This window comes from Seriola dumerili, unplaced genomic scaffold (genome assembly GCF_002260705.1).
Source record: "Seriola dumerili isolate Sdu_G_001 unplaced genomic scaffold, Sdu_1.0 BDQW01000050.1, whole genome shotgun sequence".
NCBI lineage: Eukaryota > Metazoa > Chordata > Actinopteri > Carangiformes > Carangidae > Seriola > Seriola dumerili.
In genome coordinates, this window is record NW_019174305.1 from 1,085,388 (window position 1) to 1,101,326 (window position 15,939).

At 40.9% G+C, this 15,939-nt stretch overlaps 2 protein-coding genes across 2 annotated transcripts in view; one reads left to right on the forward strand and one right to left on the reverse strand.

Annotated features, from left to right (window-relative positions):
* Window positions 1-1,048, forward strand: part of dnah6 (dynein axonemal heavy chain 6) — a 54,234-nt gene extending 53,186 nt beyond the window's left edge. Inside the window, exons 79-80 of the mRNA XM_022739909.1 lie at window positions 313-535; window positions 773-1,048. Coding sequence (XP_022595630.1) covers window positions 313-535; window positions 773-876 — 327 coding nt within the window. The 3' untranslated portion in view covers window positions 877-1,048. The remainder of the gene's footprint in view (window positions 1-312; window positions 536-772) is intronic.
* A 7,130-nt stretch (window positions 1,049-8,178) lies between these two features.
* Window positions 8,179-15,939, reverse strand: part of LOC111217889 (neuronal acetylcholine receptor subunit alpha-7-like) — a 43,007-nt gene continuing 35,246 nt past the window's right edge. The window contains exons 7-10 of the mRNA XM_022739910.1: window positions 12,835-13,029; window positions 12,169-12,255; window positions 9,403-9,512; window positions 8,179-8,778 (exon numbers count right to left, since the gene is read on the reverse strand). Coding sequence (XP_022595631.1) covers window positions 8,179-8,778; window positions 9,403-9,512; window positions 12,169-12,255; window positions 12,835-13,029 — 992 coding nt within the window. The remainder of the gene's footprint in view (window positions 8,779-9,402; window positions 9,513-12,168; window positions 12,256-12,834; window positions 13,030-15,939) is intronic.

A 15,939-nucleotide genomic window follows, 5' to 3' on the forward strand; every position in this document is an offset into this window, starting at 1 on the left:
GGCTCATTTGCTTTCTTGCTGAGAGTTTAATGAGAATATCATAAGTGACTGCTAATAAAAATAAATCCCTAAAGCTTAGGGAAAATGGCTGTATAAATGTTCTGCAAAGGCAAATAAAATGTGTTTTTATTGGTAACCCAGGAGCAATGACAGGGTGAGAACAGTCATGAGTGTGAAAGCATATTAAGCAACACTGCTATATAAGTTATTATGAAAACGCAAGAGACGATGAGGAATTCAAACAAGAGGACTGCTTGCTGTGAATATGTTTCTTTGACTCACCACTGCTTCATCCATTTTTGGGTACAACAGTTACCAGAGCTGCAGGACGGCGTGCTTGTGCACGGCATGTTCATGGATTCCAGTCGCTGGGATGATGACAACATGGTGATTGAGGATGCACTACCTCGAGTGATGAACGCCATGCTGCCGGTGGTGCACTTTGAACCACAGCAGAACTACGTGCCTGAGCCTGACCTCTACCACGCTCCTCTGTACAAGACCTCAGCCAGAGCCGGTACTCTGTCCACCACTGGTATGTGCTGGATCCAAACAGGAACCCTTATTACATAATGGTTTACTTCACTCTCGACAATTTTACTTTTTAAGACATTTTAGCTGAAACCTGTTATACTGACCCAGCAGACAGGGGTTCATGTTTAAGGGGCATGGAAATATACCTCAATAGATGCCCTTGTTTTAAGAGTTATTATTATGAGAATTATATTTTTGTCAGGATTCTTCATCACCCTTCCTTTTTGTCTTCTTGCAGGTCACTCGACTAATTTTGTTGTGACAGTAATGCTTCCCTCCCAGCGACCTAGCGACTATTGGATATCAAAAGGCTCTGCTCTCTTGTGCCAGTTGGATGATTAAGCTTTTATTCAAGGACAAAAAGGAATTTTAAATGTGACTGAAGCCTTTACCTCTATGCACAAACCTGAAGTAATGATGTAACTTTTCTGGAATTATTTATAAAGATTTTCACAGACATGACTTATGCTGAAAGTGCACTTACTTCATATACAGTGTAATAAACATCTTTGAGTTTGTGGCTACTGATCTGTCTGCTTCCTGCGAACACTTGTGTATCAGTTATACACAGCAACAAAGTCTTATCCTGCTGACACTTGATGAGAGCAGTGCAGTACATCCAGATCTCTGAAGATGAGACATTCTGTCTCCACAGCATAAACACAGTGTACTAGACTCTCCATACTGGAGAGCTCTGTTCAGACTATGCAGTAAGTCATTGCATGAATGTGCTTACTGAAATTTACAGTACACATGTAGCCTTGGGGAGAGAAAAGACAGAGGGATGGACGGCAGAATAGACCCAGTAGATGGATTAATGGAGATACTGTAGGTAGACAGACACATGGCTGTTAATGGTTCACAAAGAAAAAAAGAGATAAGCTATCTTAGAGCGCTGAGTTGAGACAGGAGAAGGAGTGATGATCATCAAATGATGAAATGTTTCCGCCACAGCCCCCACACACATCAGCAGCCTATTTGTGTCCCTTAGGGCATGCAGTGCAAACATGTAAAATATGGGTCTTCAAACACATTAATTACACCCACTGCAGTAGTGGGGCACGGTGCAGACACATTCAATCTTTGTCACACATACTACCTTCTCCACACCTTATTGCTGCGGTAACGGCAAACAGGAATGGGCATATCAAAACATTAGATTTAACATCAACCTGGGGAAAAGCAGCACAGAAAAAATAACTGCTGTTGCTCACAACGCTGTAGAGAGAAAGATAATTTATTCATCGAGAAAAGCATTGGAATAAATGAGATTTTACATCAACGAGAATATCCTTGACCACCTGTTAAGATGGAGTGGCACTATTAAGGAAATAATGTGCCATACTGTTTCTGGGCTGGTGGTGGTAGGCAGATTTTGGTACCTTTGGTTTCCAGTCTTTATGCTAAGCTAAGATGTGCTTTTATTAGGTTCTAACTCCCATTTCCCATTTCATTTTTACAGTCTTTTTCTGTTTTTCATTTACTCTTGCTGTTTGTTTTTTTTTTATCTCCAGTATCTGTCATCTCCCTGCTACCTGTCCCTCTGTCCTTCACTGTCTCATTTGTACAGACCTTTGCACTAACTTCTCTGTCTATTTTTGTGCAGGTTTGGAAGCTGTAGCACAGGCAGATGCAGTACGTGACATGCCACTGCTTTGCTAAAGCTGTAAATGGTGATGAGTTGTCTGGCTTTGCAGGGGCTTTTAAGTACTCTTCATCAGGACATGTCAGTGCAGAGGTGAACCCTTTCTATGTATTAATCTGGCCTTCACACAGATCATCATTGGTAATGAAAACAGACATAGTTTTAGTAAGTTTATGTACTAAAATGTTTTTCCTGCATTGGAAAAGCACAGTTATCCAGCTCAATTTTCCATTTCACTTGTAATTTTGTGCAATTTGCTCCAACTAGTTCATATACAATGACTGCACAAATAACCTCACACATGCATGATTTTCTGCAACTCTTCTATCATCAGCAGCATTCACTGACCTCCTAACCTCCTTTATTAACCTCCTTTCCCAATCAATCCTTTTATGAGCTAAGATTATTCACTATGAATAACTGTGAATGTACTGTACTGTTATTAAGATAGGAGACCTAATGAAAGGAGGGGGGTTGAAGGAGTAAATGAGATTATATGCTCCAGTCACTCTGAAACCAGATTAACAGTGTTTTATCATCACACACACACACACTTCCATCCCAGTGGATTAAGTCAGAGGGAAGGGGACAAGGTTTATGTCTGAAACAGATGCGTCCAATGGAAAATTGAGATTTTTTACTTTTATAAGGGGGAAAGAAAAGGAAGAGCGGAGATTTAAAAAATGATTTCAGACATAAATCACACATAGCTGATGACACCAACTGTAGGACAGTGAGGACAGAATCTCTGACAACTAATCAACATGTTTGTAATGATGTAAAGCACAGACTGACAGTGGGTCAGCCGTGGGCTCTCACTGGAGAGATGTGTCATTTTGGTTTAATGATTTTAATCATTTGAGCTGAACAGAAAATGTGTGATGTGTTAGTGTTTGCATTTATCATATGAGACTGTGTAGGTCACATGGGTTGTTAAAAGTCCCACCACAGCAGCAACTTTCAGGTTTTTGACCATATAGTCAAATATTAAAGGAGTAGTTCAACATTTTCAGAAATCCGTTAGATGAGAAGATTCAAACTAGCTGTTTCCCCTGATTCCAGGATTCAGACACAGCTGCTGGTTGTACCTTCATATTTAGCTTACAAACATGAGAGTGGCATTGATATTGGTGAGAAGGGGGAATAAACATAATTCTCAAAATGTCAAACAACTTTTTTTTTAAATAACGACTTCTGGCTAAGTGTATGCATGGATGGATAATAATAATGATTCAGACTCATATTCATGTTTTGTATGCAGAACACGGAGCTAAATGACAAGCCATACTGGTCAGATTGAACAGTTTCCGAGGCTGTGACTGTACAGAAGACCTCTATCTCAGTAATAGGTAGGTAGATAATAGGTGGGTCATGTTTAATGGCGCACTTGGTCAGTACTGTGTGAACTAGTACAGAGTCCCCACCTGAAGACCAGAAGGGTGTCTGCACGCAGGCAAGTATTCTACACGGCCATATATATCTCACAGGAGGGGCAGGTGTGTGGTCTTTACATTACACTAACTGCACAAAGTCCACTGAGATCTCTTCCAGCTGACCTGGCACCAACAGTGCCACCAAACAGAGCAAACATTATTCACCAGGATTGCATAACCCCCCTCCCCCTTTATAACCCAGGTGGTCTGCTCCATCTTAGGACCAGAAAAAGGGACACAACAGTGGGACAGTCTGCAGGGAAGGGTGGAGCGGGGACACTGGCCCTGTCAGCTCCCAGCCTGTCTGCAAATGGAAGGTTTGTGCATTTGTGTGTATGTGTTTGCATGGGGTGACAGGGAGTGGTGCAATTCTAGCCACCAACAGCTGTCTGTCTGTGTGTAGTGAAGCCTGAGATTAGATTTGACCAATTTGAACATGTCATCACTCTGGTGAGCACCATGGTGTGTGTGTGTGTGTGTGTGTGTGTGTGTGTGTGTGTGTGTGTGTGTGTGTGTGTGTGTGTGTGTGTGTGTGTGTAAGCCACCAAACGTCCTGACTAATATCAGTAAGGAGATTGGATCTCCCCTGACTTGGTCTATCTCAGTCATTCATCCCTGCTGGGAAATGAGAAAGGTTGCTATGCTGCTGCTGGCTGAACACTGTGTGTTGCATGTTCTCATATCTGAGCTCAGATTAACCTCTCAGCTCTGGGTGCAGAGATGCTTGTAGTACAACTTTGCGAAGTCAACTTTAGTGTACCTGGCTACATGCGCACACACCATATACAAATACTGTTCCCAAGAAAGGGAACTGTGGAATGCTGAATTATTTAAATAGAATCAACTGAGTCAGTGTTGAAATAGAGAAAATGTGTCAGTTCTTGTTTGTCAATCAAAAAAAAGGAACAAAAAAAAAAAACATTCAGTCCACGGAGCTGCCTGGTTTCATAAATCAACACATGCTGTTGTTGACAACTTTTTCAAACTTATTGTATCACTTTGTAGACCAGTCCACACAAATAAACACACACACACACACACACAAAACTATTTTTGCCATTCTTCACATCTAACTTGGCACGAGAGTGAATAAGTGTGTTTCCCAAAATGTTGTCTATTTCCTTAAAAGCTGACATTTTACAGATATGTGAACAAAATACCATGAGAATCACACGCTCTGATTAACCAGGCACATCAGATGACAAGCTGTCATTACACTGTCCGTCCAATTAGATTCACAGCAGCAACACTACTATAACTCAGACACCTCAAGAGAGGAATAAGGCCGGTCTGACAACTTTTGTCAGTGAAAGCATCGTCAGTTGTATTTTTTAGTGAATTATAGCATGAATTGCAGCATGTCAGCCACTCAAAGGCCAGCAATTAGCACATGTCTTGTTTATTTTTCGCAAAATAGTCATGTACAGTGAGCATGTATGTACATCCTTTAAAGGAGAATGAATCATACTGAGCAGAGAGGCACAGACCACAAAGAAAAAGACACTCAAGTTGACCAAAATACAACACTTGATTAAAATAAAAAAGCCTGTGATGGGATGGGAAAAGCAGACAGTGACACCCTCACTTTTCAATATTTGTCAAAACAATCTCACATTTTTGCTTTTTGAGCTACTTGTGTGGCTTCAGCTTCAAAGTAGCAGAATGTCTTCTTCATGTTTTCATTACAGTCTCATTTCAGAGTCAGCATCACTCTTCTTTTTGGCACACTATCTGTGCCATGAATGCCTCTCATGTGGAAACCTAAGAAATGCTGAATAGACATCAACAAGAGTAAGTAACAATAGAAAAGGGTGAGGTCATCTCAGAGAATATCTACATAACTGGCTGTCATGAGTTGTCGGGCCAAGTCACATGTACAGTATATAGACACTTATCCCCGGTCTCATATACTATGTCTTTACATCTCCAGTGTCCATATTCTCCTAGATGAGTCACCGATCAAGGTTTTGCATTATTCCTTGATCTATTATGCAACATACTTACAGCAGCCTCCTTCACTTCTGTTCACATGAACTTTGACAAGCAAAACAATAAACCCAGCATGGTTTCTGTGAAAAAAAAACAAAAACAGTTTTGTTCTCTCAGATCATGAAATCTTAGTACTCTGTTTTCACCTGCAGTAACCCCTGAAACTCATAATCTACAAACATGATGTGCAAACTGACCAGTATTGAAGGAAAAGAAAAGGCTTATTTGCTTTCTTGCTAAGAGTAAGACGAGAAGATTGTTACCACTCTTGTGTTTAGTATAGTAAATAGGAAACTACAACCAGCAGCTACTTAGCCTAGCTTAGCATAAAGATTGGAAACAGAGGTAAACAACTAGCCTGACACTGTCCAAAGGTAACAAAATCCATCTACCAGCACCTCTAAAGCTCACTAATTATTTCTTGGCTGGGTGAAGTGATTTCCTGGAGTCTCGGCTGGTTGCCTTTATGCTAAGCTTTACTAACCACAGCTGCTAACTGTAGCTTCGTGTATGTGGTGGTGTCGATCTTGTCATCTAACCCTCGTCAAGAAACCCAAAATGTCAACTTGTTCCTTCAAGTACAACAATGGCTCTACTAGCATTGCATTACATTTTTGTGAAAAACTGTTTATATTTGAGATGCTTAAACCAAATGTAAATATCACATCTAGGTTAGACTTATAAAGATTATTGAATCTTGAAAAATAAAAGAACATTGTCCACACAATGAGTTTTGCAATGTACTGCAGCTAGCATTGGCTTGACCTCTTCCTGTTTGTCCATTATGAGAGGATATGACATTTAAACACTTTACTGTGTTGGATTCATCAGGTGGCAGCTATTAGTCTGTACTCAGCCCATTGATTAGCTGTAACAGCATGAATTCAATTTCAGTGACTATTCCTGTAGCAGTCACACATTGAACTGTATGATGCTGCTTTTATTCCTCCCCTTTCCTCTCAAAACTTCACTTAAAATGGCCAAGTGTCTAGTTAGACAAGTCTGTGAGTTCAGTTGTGTGTGTAAAAGTGGGAATTCACACTCCTTGTCCCACTGAGGATCACAGAGGACACTCGGGTGGTGAGAAGAGACAAGGTTTAACACAAATCTGTTACATAAGGTCACCCAGTAATCCTCATGTTGTTACTAGAGATTAGAGAAGAAAATGTTTGCCTTTTTGCTGAGTATTAGAGAGTAAAAACACAAAGCACTCTGCACTACAAGAGATTAGTTTCAAATGCATCCCTACTGGGGTGATGTCCTTTCAGAACACATTTAAAAATCCCTCACACAAAACAAATATTGTCTGTCAATCGTTGCTCCGATCATCAAGGAGTTTAATACAGCAACACATTGTCAGATAAACATTGAATTACTCTCAAAAGATAAATGCATTGTGAACTAATGTGAGTGAATTACAAATAGCCACAGAGTATCATATGCTAACCACACTATGTACTGTTTAGCATAAGGGATGGAGGCTGTTAGGAGATCCCTTTCTGAGGTCACTTTGTGGTCTATTAAATTGACTTAGAAAGAGCAAAACTGTAAATGTCTTATATGTCACTGTTAAGTGTGACTTTTACTGGTCATGGCAAAACTTTTCATCTTTATAGATACAGGACCTGGGCGTGAGCTGTGCTGTGCATGAAGGAAATAAGGGTGACTGGAAAGAGGTGAGAAAGAAACAATCTTGTCCGTGCATATGTGAAAAAAGTAAATGCAAATATTTTCATAATTTTTGTTTGCTTCTGAAAGTTTTGGGCTGTTGGATAAAACAAGCAATCTGAATCTGGTCACCTTCTGTGTTGAAAATGAAAATAATCATAAGTTGCAGTTCTAGTTCGAAGAGAAGATGTACAGTGCTGTGGGTCAACATGTCACTAGCTCCCGGTAAAGTCACTCAATAGAAAAGACATAATCTCATCTCACCACATTTATAAAGTAAGATGTAAAGTAAGATGTAGGATTTATTTACAGAATACAAAACACTAGCATTACTAGAATACAGGACTGAAAAAATGATTTCTAAAACCGTATATTGACTGAACTGTGTGTAACAGCTGAAGATACTGAGATGTTTCTAGAAGATGAGAAGCACTATGGTGGGGGAACAGGGCAGAAAAGGAAGAGCTGGAAAGGTAGGAAGTGTATTTGATGAGACATGAAGTGCATGTGATGGGAGGTAAATGATGTGGTGCAGCAGGGATACAGATGAAAAGTGCATTAGTGTGAGTTTCTACATAATTAACTACTGCATGTAGCCTCAACCTCCTACATGGCATATTCTATGTAAGGTGTTCGCGAGGACAGCCACCTTGAAATGGTTAAAAACACATCACCCCGATTATACCCAAATACACCCAGATATTACTGACAAATACTGTATGTGAAGAAAGAGGGAAAAGTTTGGTTTCAAAGTACTGTAACTTGTAACACTTAAAACATCTGGATCTTGTGGTACTTCACACAGCAGAAGCAGGGAAGCTTGTGTGGCACAGTTCTAATTGTGTCAGGATTTTTATTAATGTTAGCCTTGCCTCTCTTCTCTCCTCTCAGAGAGGGAAGATGTCAGAATTATGTGAAGTCTTTGGACACAGCCTCAATGAAATTGGGAGCCGACATGAGAATGGTGAAGGTGCAGATGATGGAGAAGAGCGAGAAGGCCACCAGGCATAACCTATCCACCACCGCCGCCGCAAACTTCCACTCGCTGCAGATCGCCTCTCCCTCATCCTGCTCTCGGAAGCGCCTCGCAATGTACTGCACTTCCTCCAGGATCTGGGAAATTTCCGGGACCTGCTCCAGCAGTAATGTCCGCGTCTGCTCTGAGTGGATGTCGTGTGGGGATGAGCTGTTAGGGTGGCCAACTCCTCCTCCACCACCGCCGCACACCACCACACCTGAATCTGTGCTCGGTGGGAAAGCAGGGCTGTCTGTGCCCATTGAGTGGTAGCCAAAGTACAGGTTCATGCTCCCATTGGTCGTGGTTGACTGGGTGGATGCCTGGCCAGGTATGGTGCTCATCTGAATGCTGCTGGTGCTGGTGTGGTGAGGAGGAGGATGGGAGTACTTGTAGTTTGGGGGGTTCCTAGAGCTCATAGCTGTTTTGGTTTCCTCTCCAGGCTTCTTCATGCGGAGGAACCAAGCACACCAGTTGAGGAGGATGACTCGAACCTGGATAAAGAAACAAGAGTAGGCAGAGAGTCGGGGGAAAGAGAAAGGGAAGAAAGGTGTTAGAGTACAGACGAAGAGATGAATGGTAAAATGAAAAAGAAAAACAGAGTTAAAAGTAGAAATTTCACTTGATGCTGCACAATGCATTATTTCTTGATAACTGTATGGTGTATAATAGTATATATATATATATATATATATATATATATATATAAACAGACTTTTAATCAAAAGCTTAAAATAAAATAAATCCTTAGAAATAAAACATACAAAAAATGTATGTAACTACACAGCTTAACATAACCTCACAATTCTGAGTTTGAATGCAGATTACAAACAGATAAAATAAAGTGTTGTTAACACATGCTTCCTCATAAAAGCTCTTTTAGTCAAACCATTGTGTTGACACTTTTGTCAACCTTTGAATAAATGTCACCTTATACCTCCAACAAAAGGGAGCCATTGTCTAGTAAAAGCTTCAATTCGTAGTTGACTGTGCCAATATGTGGAAATAGTTTGGTTATTTGAAATTGATGCACTGTGGAGGACAAATCAGAATTGACTATTCTCTTTTTTAAGTTTGTAGTGAGAATTAATTATAAAATAAAATCATTGTTAACCTACCCATTTAGGCATCTTCCCTCCATGGGGATCATGGTGATGGAACTGTAGTACCAGGACTGTTACCACCACAGACAAGCCCACAATCATCATGGTACTAGCAAAGTACTGAGCTGAAGAGGAGAAGAACACATAAGTAAAGCACAACAATTTCCATTTGGGATAGACAACAATTAACACAGTGTAACAAAGAGAAATCATAGCCTGTTATCTGAAATGTAACAGTGAATTGTAAATTAAAAGTTTGTGTATCTACATTATTAACATATAAGAAGGAAACATGAGAGGTGAGCGTGATATTTTGGCAGCACTGTGGCCAGCTGTGGGTTGGTTTTTCAGTGGGGAGTTTATCCCTGTCAACAAACCTAAGGTCATAACACCACAGGGGCTGGTTGGAGGATGACTAACATTTTGTTTCCTAATTTACAAACCAGCCAAAACACACACACACACACACACACACACACACAGGCTTGAAGGCACTGCAAGCCACAGAGAAATGAAAATGTATAACACGTGCATGTGGGCAAGCACGCTACCCTACTGGCACACACACACACACACACTAACACACACACACACAGACCCTAATACACACAAACATGTGATATGTCCCCCTCATTTTTCATTTTGATCCAGCTGTGATGTCAGCGACCTCACAGAAAGGTGGACCAATCGAATTATTCTGTATACATTTCCATGTCGAAGCATAATAGCAGCTGTGTGAAAACCTGTCAGAGCGAATGCATTTTATTTTGTCTTCAATCTATTAGTTCTGCTCCATCTGCACTGTGTTAATACGTCTACCCCAGTAAAGGCAAGTTTGTTAATGGCTTCGTTTTCTGTCACTGAGCTGCCAAATGATGCTGAGCAGCATCTCTGTCTGCAGCCTCCCCTCTCATCTCATGGCCGACTGCCCTGTCTCTTCTGGTCTGTATCAGTATGGTCTTATACAATGCAACTCTCTTTGTGTCATATGCTTAGCGTGATCTTCACATCCTGCATCAGCGCCAACTGTTTTTATGTTTTTTATATCTTGAGTTTCAACGTGGACCACTTCCTCAGACTTCGTCTCATTTCAATGTACCAATTTGCTCTAATATATGGTCTTAATTGACTAGATCAACATTTTGTGAATAACCATTTTTCACTTTTGTTGCAGGAAGTTAGATGAGAACATCAGTGATAGCATTTACATATCCATTAGTATCCTTTGAGCGTTATCCTGTTTTGATTAGCTATTAAGCATTATCATACGAGAGGGAGTGATGTTGTACTGAATATGAGCACGGCTGTGATATGGTCATAGGTATGAGGCCGCATGCTGATATTTAGTACAACATTGTGACCTCGTGTGTGACATTGCTTTTATACAACAGGACTACAACTGGACTGTTGCTAAAATTTTTTGTTTTTCCTAATGTAGATCATTTTCTTCCTAGAGGAACATAGTGGCCACATTTAGTCTGGTACCGGGTACATCAACAAATAGGGTTAACAAACAAAATTATCAGTCTGATTGTTTGAATTATTCTGCTCCTGTCTGCATTGACCTGTTTTGATTTCATATCAGCCACTGTGAAATGGTTCAGAAACCTGGAAAAGGTGTCTAGGTTTCTCAAATCCAGGATAAGATCTTACCCAGGTTTATGAAACCAGGATAAGCTGTTCACATGTGCAAAATATAAGCAGGATACTCCAAAAACCTCATAATAGCTAGTGTCAATGTAAACTCAATACCAAACAGCACAAACAGAAAATGAGGAAAATTTTAATGGAACAACATTGAAAATCTGCTTCATAAATGTCCTTGTCCAGCCCAGCCAGTTTAGAGCATGCAAATCTGAGACTTCTGCTGTCCGAGCTAGCTGACTTTCTGTTGGCTCCCCACACACATGAATGGGTTAAAATACTAAAATCATATGACTCCCGCAGACTTTCCAACTTTCCAGTGTACATTAGTCTACATTAGTCTACTGTGTAGCCACTACACCAAAGTCCCTTCACAGATTGTTAGGCTAGCTTAGAACAAAGACTGTAAACAGAGGAAAACAGCTAGCCTGGCTTCATTCATAGGTAAGAAAAAATTAAAACTTCCTAATACACATTCTCGTTTTTTTTTAATCTGTACAAAAACAATGTAAAAAATACAATTTGTGTTCATTAGTAAGTTTTAGGGGTTAAGAGCGGGTTCTGTTTTATTTAAAAGTAGGCATATACATGCCAGTGTTTTTTTCTCCTATTCATTAGAGTTTGGTGTTTTCCTTTGTTATAACAGGTAAAAACAGCAATAAAATGTCAATAGTTTTTTTTTGTAATTCTATAATATCATAAATGCAATAAACTATAGTTCTTTTATATATAGTGTAACTATATATAAAACTTTAACGCTATGTTATCTTAATTTTAAGGGTTGAATAAGTTTTGCTGCTTCAGATGATTTTTATTTGTAGTAGAGGGGCCAAAAATGCAAAAATGGCTCTTTTAATAGTAAAGGTTTCAGACCCCTGGGCTAAGTGTTTCCCTCTTCTAACCTAACAGGAGGACATACGGTATTTTTAGCCAATCCCGGGTAAGAAAGTATGTATTTATGTCAAACTAATTCTTTCTTTCTAAGTTTTTAAGCAAATGTCTATCACAAATATCTTTTTGGGAGATATACTTTGATTATTTTGTGACCCACTGTAATTGTTTTTCTTTCTTTTTCATCACTTTCAAAGTCAAAAGATCATTAAACTGAGCAGTAATTAGCGCAGGAGAGTGTCTTACCAATCAGAGGAACAGAGTCTGAAGTGGCAGGCATGATTTCTGCTACCAGTAACATGAACACCGTCAGAGACAGCAGCACTGTGATGCCTGGGGGAAAATAGACAGTAGACAGAGATGAACAGAAACGCAAAGGGAAAAATCTTTCATCATAGTCTCGTTTTCTATTTAATGGTGACTTGAGAGCACTCAAAATAAATGCAGCTGGTCGTTTCAAAATAGGTGAAAACAGCTGTGATTTATTTTAGAATACTCACTCTTTTTCTTCCCCTGAGGGAATACCCAGTTATATATTTACTCTGACCCTGTCTCACTAAATGGTATTTCAAAACAACCTGGCATTTTCGGGTCCAGGTGATAATCTTTGCTCTGTTTTATAATGAAGCTTTTATTCATCTGCAAATGAATGGAATCCAACATAAATGCTGATTCACAGCTATAATGTCAGGATTAGCATAGAGCAATGACAAATAACTGGGTTAACAATCGCGTCAGGACCTGGTGTGCTGAGATCACCAAGGCTGGAGAGAGAGATACATTTTTGTCTGCACGTATGATTATAATCATGAATCATTGTCCCTGTGTGTGTGTGTGTGTGTGTGTGTGTGTGTGTGTGTGTGTGTGTGTGTGATTGCAGAGATGTACTGATGTGTGTGTTCTGCTCTGTACCCAGTGAGATCTTCTCTCCGGAGTCAGCAGGGAGCAGGAAGACCAGCAGAGCCAGACCAGAGATGAGCACGCAGGGGATGAGCAGGTTGAGGCCGTAGTAAAGTGTCCTGCGGCGCATGGTGACTGTGAACGTCACATCGGGGTAGGGTTCTTTACAGCAGTCGTAGTACAGCTCATTACGCTTAGCTGGCACACCTGGGGGGCAAATGAAGCGGTGGAAAGATGTCAATTAGAGGTCAAAGACACAGAGTTTTGAAATAAAAGTCCAGTTTCCAGTTCTGCTGGACTGAATAGTTTTCAAAGATGTTGTAAAATAAGAAGATTGCGGTTACTGATGTAAATGTTGTCATTTTTTCAGTGTTGATGGGCGAGGTCGGCATAGAGGATCACTTAAAAATCATTACCAATAAAATCTGTAGTGGCACAGTTTTTATATGGTTGAAATAGGAGCTTTGTGATCAGAAAGTCACTGGTTTGAATCATTGAAATGAAAATAAAAGTCAGAAAATTAAATGATAAATGCTCCCCTATCCCACAGTCAGTGTGCCTTTAAACCAGGTACTAACACTGTTTACTACAAATAAACGTGTTTCACCGTCTACAGGACATTAGGTTATAAATTCAATACCAGTTTCAATAAAATCACACAAATATGTTGTTAAATCTACATTTACTGCATCAGAAGGCAAAACTCCAGACTTAAACTGAGCACAAATACTCTGTAGTAGATGTTGTGATTTTGGGGAAGATAAGGGTTTTACCAAAAATTCTTTTTCTTAGTAAGCATGTGGGAAGCAGCTTCTCACTAAAAAACAGCAAATGCACTCTTGCCTAAATTAATACCGTAAATCAGCGGTCCCCAAACTTTTTTCAGTGGGGGCCACATCAACTTTCCTTTCTGAGAGGGGGGGCCGAGGTTAGTCTATAACAGGAAATGATATGGGCCAAGGTGACAACCAGTATTATTGTGGAGATTAAAATTATAATTTGTTGTAGCTGCCCTTCGTTTGGCTTTGGCACCACCTGTTGATTTGCAAAAAAAAGTAATAAAAAGTCTTCACATGTGTTTATTTGAAGTACCACAGAAACTCCATTTATTTTATAGAAAATATAAACCAAGAAGCCTCAGGTGGAGGAGTTCAAGTATCTCGGGATCTTGTTCACGAGTGAGGGTAGGATGGAGCGGGAGATCGACAGGCGGATTGGGGCGGCGTCAGCAGTGATGCGGGCGCTGAATCGGTCCGTTGTGGGGAAGAGAGAGCTAAGCCGGAAGGCGAAGCTCTCAATTTTCCGGTCGATCTACGTTCCGATCCTCACCTATGGTCATGAGCTTTGGGTAATGACCGAAAGAACGAGATCGCGAGTACAAGCGGCCGAAATGAGTTTCCTCCGCAGGGTGGCCGGGCTCAGCCTTAGAGATAGGGTGAGGAGCTCAGTCATCCGGGAGGGACTTAGAGTAGAGCCGCTGCTCCTCCATGTCGAGAGGAGCCAGTTGAGGTGGTTCGGGCATCTAGTGAGGATGCCTCCTGGACGCCTCCCTGGGGAGGTGTTTCGGGCATGTCCCACCGGGAGGAGACCCCGGGGTCGACCAAGGACACGCTGGAGGGATTATATCTCTCGGCTGGCCTTGGAACGCCTCGGGATTCTCCCGGAGGAACTGGTGGAAGTGGCTGGGGAGAGGGCCGTCTGGACCTCTCTGCTGAGGCTGCTGCCCCCGCGACCCGGATCCGGATAAGCGGGAGACGACGAGACGAGACGAGACGAGACTTCATCAGACAAAATCACCAAACACATAAATTAAAGACAAACACTAAGATGTGATTTCGGCAATATTTAAGTCAGGGAGAAAGTTAGTTAGAGACAGAATATCTTTCTTTCCGGCTGGACTGCAAGAGCCAGACCAGCCCTATAACTGCTAATGCCTCTGACTGACTGGCTGGACTCAACCCACCTCCTCCAAACAGCATGCACTTCCACCGGCGTGCGCTGAGACGGATTATATTTCATATTTAGTCTCTCACACAGAGCACAGCCTCCATCTGGGATTCATAGTTACTATTAACTCCTTGACGTCATGACCCGCTGCCCCGTGTACGGGCCCAGTGCTAGGTTCTGTTCGGACATAGTAAACGGTTAAACGTTTGTCAATATAAACAGACTGTACCGCCATAGATCGGTTAGAGTCTCTAGAATTCAAATTTTCAGTTCATTTCGCGCTAAATACAAGCACATAAATACGATTTATAAATATCTACCAGCATCCTTAAGCAGCAAAGAGTGGTGACTGCCTACCTTTTAGACGTGTTGAACTCCGATTCTCCGTCCATTCCTCCGTTGTTTATATTCCTTTAGTCCGTAAGAGTCCACAGGTCACAAAAATCAAAAGGGTTCCTTATAAAAGTATTCCAGGTTATGAATATTGTCCTCATGAGAAGTCAAAGCAAAAACCGAGCATTTCTTTCTTCATTTGTTTGTTTGTTTTTTCTTTTTCTTTTTTTTTCTTCTTCGTTGTTTTTCTTCTTCTTCTTCTTCGGTTTTCTGGCGGGCTACAAACCAACATTAGAGGTGTATGCTGCCACCTACTGTACCGGCGTATGTGATCTCATGACTTTATTGAGAAGTTAGTGTTAGCAGGTCTGCTATTGTTTGTTAGCTTTCTTTCTACAAATTGGACGCTTCCCTGTAAAGATCCAATCAGATTTCACTACAGGGGGGCTCGAGCGTAACCGTGCGTAAGACTTAATGACGTATTCTCTCCTCTGAAAACGCCTATTTTTTTTTTTTTTATAATGACTCTAGCTTGTAGATGGACGTCTCCCCCGACCAATCAGAGCAAACTAGGAGGGGTGGGCACTTCAGAGGCAAGACCAATATGCTTATTAATAATATTTCTGGCCACCTGGCAAAAAGTCAAATATTTCTCTCTTTTGAGCTCTGTTTTAGTCTCCACCAGCTCCTGAGACAAAATGTTCACCAGTTTCAGGTGACCACATCCACAGTTTTATTGTTACTGGACCCCCACGTAACCTTGGTATAATACCACCGCGTTATATAATCTACATTTTCACTGATTTTCAACCGTTGCTTGCACGTGGAGGCAGACGT